The sequence below is a fragment of the Hyposmocoma kahamanoa genome, unplaced genomic scaffold, assembly GCF_003589595.1.
Source record: "Hyposmocoma kahamanoa isolate Upper Pololo Valley unplaced genomic scaffold, ASM358959v1 78, whole genome shotgun sequence".
NCBI classification, from domain to species: domain Eukaryota; kingdom Metazoa; phylum Arthropoda; class Insecta; order Lepidoptera; family Cosmopterigidae; genus Hyposmocoma; species Hyposmocoma kahamanoa.
In genome coordinates, this window is record NW_020653945.1 from 10,561,023 (window position 1) to 10,567,557 (window position 6,535).

General features: G+C 35.6%; 1 protein-coding gene across 1 annotated transcript; it reads right to left on the reverse strand.

Annotated features, from left to right (window-relative positions):
- Positions 1-231: 231 nt before the first annotated feature.
- On the reverse strand, positions 232-6,225 carry LOC113233340. Its single transcript, XM_026468443.1, has 4 exons — positions 6,135-6,225; positions 2,730-2,946; positions 2,044-2,180; positions 232-477 (listed from the first exon to the last, which is right to left on the reverse strand). Exons 1-4 carry the CDS (start codon positions 6,181-6,183, stop codon positions 410-412), a joined length of 471 nt encoding a protein of 156 aa, XP_026324228.1. The 5' UTR covers positions 6,184-6,225; the 3' UTR covers positions 232-409.
- Positions 6,226-6,535: the final 310 nt, after the last annotated feature.

Here is a 6,535-nt window from a genome sequence, read left to right on the forward strand (position 1 = left end):
AATGTCTGTTTTTATTTTGATGTTATACACAAAATTCGTTGTTTTGTGTTTTTTCAAATTTTGATTTTTTTTTGTTTCTTTATTGTTTTTCACAAAGCTCAGTGGCATAATATAAGTAAATAAAATAAAGCTAAATGAAAATATTGCTACCATGTTATTATTATTTATTTGTTATGATACCAAAATCAATAACAGACCTATTTCTGTCGCCAAGCTGTAACGTGAGCGTTAGTGTGTTCCGGGTTTGAAAGATAAGCTGGTGAAACTACAAGCACTTTATATCTTAGGGTGACAGTTCCCCGCAGGTCTAAGTGGCACAGCAACTGTTATGGATAGGCGTGTCGCTTACCACTATGCGCTCAACTTGTTCGTCCACTTGTTACTAATTGAGATTTGGCATATTTCGTGACTATATTAGGTTCGGAAAGCCTCTGCTTATCTTGCATTTATGGCCGTATCCTTGAAAGGATTTGTAATCTAAAACAAGACACAATTTACGATTGAATCATATTACAAATATGTATATATTTAATCATCATCAAACAAAACACGCACCAACTCGGGGCACGGGTTTCATCAAAGGAGATGGTTTATGGCATTGTTTACATTGGTTCAATGAAGGTTGGCGACACACACAGACAGCTTCGAAGGGTAACGTTATAATTTAATAGTAATATGCTGTTAAACACGGTTAACTATAGCTAATTAGAAACATGATTTATAAAATTTTGTTCTCCGAAAAACCTTTTGGCGATTATTAACCAGTTTTATTTTTTAACCGCCTCCGTGGCCGAACGGTTATCATGCTGGACTCCCACATACAGAGGTCCCGGGTTCGATTCCCGGGCCGGGAGAAATATTTGAATGGCCTATATTTATTTCGCCCGGTCCTCAGCGCGTTGCATCCATCTGCTGCCAGCAGCCCTTCATAAATTCTCACTCCATCTGGCCTTAGGGGTCCTACACTACGTTTGCCGAGCCGTGGTTTCCACTCAAGAACTCGTTTCCTGAGTTGGTTATCGATTCTTCGACAGATACGGCCAGCCCGCTGCCATTTCTTATTCCACCAGCTATTTCGACGACTTTAGTTCTCTGTCGAATAATCTCGTTCCGTACCTTGTCCTTCAAAGAAACTCCGAGCATAGCTTGTTCCATAGCTCGCAGAGCGATCTTCAACTGGTGAACTAACCGTATCGTGAGCGTCCACGTCTCTGCTCCAAATGTCATAACAGGTGGAACGCACTGATTGAAAAGATTTGTTTTCAAACTTTGCGGTATGGCTGATGAGAAGACTCGACGTAGTTTTCCAAACGCTGCCCAGCCAAGCTGAATCCTACGCGAACCCAGCGGAGGTCAAATTGTGCAAAATAGCCGCGCTTGTGTCGGATAATATTTTCATTATTCCCATTTTCCCAATTCTTTTTTATGATATCAATTATAAAAAAATGATAAAATAAATACCACAAGCGCAACTACAGTCACAGACACCACCACTAAAAACACCCGACTCGTGTTTTACCTTTCTTCGAGGCATCCTCAGAGGTTGTTGATTGTTTAACACTCGGCCGAAGAATGAGCTCGCTCTGAACGGTTGGTCATATTTATCCATCGTTAAAATCTCTAAATACCCGCAATAACAGTGATGGCGCAACATTCAATTGTTCATTTGTTATATGTACATACTGCATTGTAGTATCTAATTGTTTCAATCTGTTCTAAATTAATTACCTGTTGTGTAAAGTATACTACGCTACGAAAGCTTTGACCTAGGTTATCCACTTCCAGATTTTGGACACGCTATTCGATTCCCATTGAAAAAAAACCTATAATTATGTTTCCAAAATTTTGGGATACAGCCTCACCAAGTTCTTTAACTATGCCAAATTTCATTATAATAATATGTAGTTTCTTAGAAATATAGATTATGGCATTCAGACGGACACCTAAGTCAATTTTTATTTCATTTGTCCCAATTATGTATGTATCTACATGTAGTATGTTACTGAAAGTACTTTAGTATGATATAAGAAAATGAATACGTACTATAATGATATGCGATTTTCGGTATTCGCTTAAATCTCATGACCCGACAGTTCATAAAGTCAATTTGACACGTGCTGTACACATCGTTGTATTCATTACTTATGTTGTCAAACATACACACTTCCCAATGGAGCGGACTGCAACATAAATGGTAAAATCTTATTTACGTAAGTTATTCACTTGTTTAAAAAGTTACTGAACTCATTACAGTGATTCTGATATCACGTCATAAATTCGAATAAATTGTGCAGAAAGTGATATATTAATTTCGTTGGTTATAGATATTCATATACAGGGTGTAAATTTGAGACGGGGCAGCAAGGCCAGCCACCTTAATCGTTGTAGTTACAGGAAAACGGTTCTAGAAGGCTATCCACGAATTTTGAAGACGTTTTGATTAGCATTCACAGATTTTGAAAAAATGGTACAGTTAGCAAGAAAAAAGGTAGTTTTTACAAAACTTAAATGCCATTCGATCCGGTCTCTGTTAAGGATCAATAGTCTCTATGGGACCAATTGAAGTAAGAGTACTAGAAATGTAAACTTTTTACCATACATTTTGTAGGGACATATTTAGTAATTAGTTATTCTTACTACATAGTTAATCTATCTGCCTAATGTCGTGGCCATATTAATTTTGTATGAAAGGGGACTTATATTATGGATGTGGATTATTTTGTACTCACGTATACAAATAGCATTTCACATATCTTGTTGAGCAGTCCAAATTTAGTCCACGTGTGTGCTTCTCAAGGAATTCATTGTAGTCTACTCCGTCAAACGTGTAACGTGCCCTTGTCGTTCGAGTTCTACGAGTTCTGCGGGTCGTAGTGATGGTGGTATCGTTGTCGATGGAGGGTTCAGTTGTTTTTTTTTGCGCTTCAGTGAATGGTACGTAAAGCTCTGAAAATATGAAATGCTGTATTTAATAGATTAAAGCAAATAGAATCGGGTAAATACGTAAACTTGGATACGAGGGAATACTAATGCAAGGTAGGTAGTACCTTTCTTATGCAACTGATCATGCGGTTGGTATAACAACAGAATTATAGAAAAATTTCGTGTCGTGTTCCTGTAACTCAATATAGAACGAATAAAATGCACTCTTTCTAGCTGTTATTACTTCTATTAACATAATGCATATATTTAGTTTAGGTAAGATACCGCTAGATGGCGTTGAACCTTTTATACAATTTTCTAAAATGTTCTATTAAGTTGTTCACGGAAATGATACTGTGGAGTGATTTACAAATAAAAACGTGCCATTGGAACATACAGGCTGTTTTATTTTTGGGGCACTAGCTATTCTCTAAGGATGTACCCAAAATATATGTTTTCCATTCTACATTTTTTATAACAAGTATAGGGTCATTTCTCCTAGAAGGGCTAAGTTCTCTGACTTCGGCGGTCGAATTTTTTTCTTAATTTCAGGAAAAACATTGAGCGAGAAGGAAAAAGAACTCAAACTTACATAAGATTCCGTTAATTGGGCAATTAGATTCTTAATAGTTAATGACAATATATTTGATCCACCGAATTCAGCTACCACCTAACTCTGAATAATTCTACAAAAGGTACAATTTTTGTATAAAATATTATGAAAAAGGCAATAAAAACATTCAGTAATCTACATAAACATTTACTTATTTTATATTTATTAAATCAAGCTTTAAAAACTAAAATTTATTCATAAATCGACCACAACAACGTAAACAAATTTACCTTATAACTATTAATTCAAGTCAGTTTTCAGTTTGGCAGTTCAACCTTTTTTCAATCACACAAAGTATTCCCGTACCTCTTTATAAAAAAAAAATTTAGAACGCAAGCCGTAGCTGCAAAAGCAATCAATTTTTTTTCATTACTTTTCATACATGATGAGGTAATTCATGCAATTTCAAAATCTTTCCTTCTGCTTTTTCTTCGCATACCCCTGTCTATCTTTTTCTTTAAACCTTTCGTACATAATTGAATCATTTTTTATTTTTGCTTTTCTAGCACGTTCCTTCATCTTCTTGATTTCTAATTTTTCTTTTCTGTTTTGATTTTCCTTATTCATTTTCACCGGGAAGCAAATAGTCATATAAAATTGTGAAAATCAATAATATTAACTAAATATTTATATGAAAAACCCGTATAAAATTCTTGCTTTTCAAAGAAAATATGGCGTCGATGGCAGTTTTTTCCGAATTCGGTGGGAGCTTTTCTGAATGCGGTGGTATAAAATCCACCGAAACCAAGGCCACGGGATTCAGAAAATATATATTTTTTTAGATTACTCGTAAACGACAATACTTGTAAAACCAATAAATTGTTATTATATTCTAGTTGGTACAACATATACTATAAAAAATATGACATACAACCATAATATTCAGTTTTTGAAATATCGTATACAACGTTGAATTCGTTGTATATCAACCTGGACCAAATCCACCGAATTAGATATTTACACGCGAAAAGTCCTAAAATCAGCAACAAATCATCCACTGGTCTCTTCAGCCGCAGAGGCGTGATGGACGAATAGTACGAACGAATTGCGAAGCTTCTAAAATGCTTCACTTGTGATGTGTAAACGTGATTAGTAACAACCACAGAATTCTCGCCTAAGTCTGGGACACGCACCAGTCTTGTTATTGTGATAAAACTATTGTCTAGTTTATTGTGAAATTCAAATTATAAGTACTATCATCAAATTTATTATACGCGAACTAAAGTCTAATATTGATATACAGTTTCAATTTTGAGAAAAATGTATTGTTATTTTTCTCATGCCACTGTTGTCAGGCTTTAGGCATTTCGGTTTTTTTTTCCATTAGGTCCGAAAGGTTTGTTGAGAAGATTTTGTGCTCTCTAGTTAGCTTTCGACCCATATTATACACTGTATTTTTTGTACATTTTTATTTTGATAAATAAGTGGAGTTTAGTACACGGACACAGAAAATTGCAGCTTTGAAGAAATGCCCATAGACATGTTATTTCTTCGACATCCATTTTAAAAATGAGCTGTTTGTATGTAGAATAAAGTCGCGGGCGACCAGTCGATTTAGCCGCTAAGTCTGCGATCGCTCGCAAATAGTTGCTTAGTGGAAAATAGCTCTTAGATTATTTAAGGTAGTTGTATGTACGTCGACGGTATCCTAGAATTACCATACTCAGCTTTCCTAAACAGAAAGACAAGGGCACTAGGACTTCACGGATTTAGAGTTTCCATAATGATGCTGTTCGGATTATAGTACTTATTAGGTATTAACATTGGTAAAATATTATCGAAAATGAAAATACAACATTTGTTCTGTGTCTGAATGGAATAAAATATTTTTGTATAATATATCTATTTCAAGGGTCACCTACTATTGTGAGCATTACTGCGTTCCGTTTCTGAAAGGAAAAGTGCTAAAAACTGTGAAACTTTATAGGGTAGCGGGCGCAGTGGCAGTGCCCCGCAGGTCTTTGCGATTTAAAGCTCTAAGCGGCACTGCAACTGTAATGGATAGGCATGTCTTTTACCCCCAGGCATACGACTTGTTCATCCCGCCACTTGATCTCATATAGAAAAGTAACAATTTCATCAAAGTATTTGATGAGTTTTTTATTTGTACCCATAAATATAGGATTTGTATTTTTAATATTATACTAATTTATATCTTGATATGATTATAGACACTGTAGTGTAAATACAAACGACTCATTCTAAACATAATTTTAATAAGTACATCCTACATTTCATAGCTACATTTATTACATAATTGTGAGTCTGTAAAACCTTTTTTTTATGATACCAAGTGAGGGACGAACAAGTCGTGCGCCTGGTGTTAACCGACATGACTGTTCATAGTAGTTGCAGTACCACTTCTTCTAAATCGCAAAGGTCGGAGTCTGAAGGACACTGCCAATGCGCTTGTCACCCTGAGACATAAGTTGGCAAGGCCTATGTGCCTGTAATTGCACTGGCACCTTAACCCTTTAAAACTGGAACCTTAATACTCATTCTATTGCTTGGCGGCAGATATGGGCAAGTTGGCATTATTTCTCGCGAACTATTTCACGAGAAACTCTATTGCTACTATTTTGATCACAGTAGTACTTACCATAAATTAGAGCGAAGATTAAAACGAAAAGTGATAAAGAAGATTTCATTTCTCATGCGAGTGTTTTCAGGAAATATGACTTTTCTTCTGCAGAGCAGTGTAGTATCAGTGTGTAGTTCATAATCGAAATCAGTCATTACAGTTGGTAATTAACGTTACATACACACGATTTAAGATTGCACGATCAGGGATGCTATTTAAAACGTTAATTACTCCGTTCATATTTAAGACCCTGATAAATACAGTTGTAATATCCATTGCAAAAGGAACGTTATCCTTTATTTCTGTCATATAATTATTCATCACTCTTCGCTGCTGTATCCTGTAGGATACCGATAAGTAGGCAACTTACAGCGGTGATCAAGGCTCTATCTATCTTCGCTTCTACTAAACCCAAGTAA

Excerpts from the sequence above, each read along its gene's own strand:
- LOC113233340 (XM_026468443.1), bottom strand. The coding sequence starts at position 6,183 with ATGAAATCTTCTTTATCACTTTTCGTTTTAATCTTCGCTCTAATTTAT. Across the intron at positions 2,947-6,134 it reads AATCTTCGCTCTAATTTATG|AGCTTTACGTACCATTCACT; the intron begins GTAAGTACTACT and ends TCATATTTTCAG. Across the intron at positions 478-2,043 it reads GAAAATCGCATATCATTATA|ATTACAAATCCTTTCAAGGA; the intron begins GTACGTATTCAT and ends GTCTTGTTTTAG.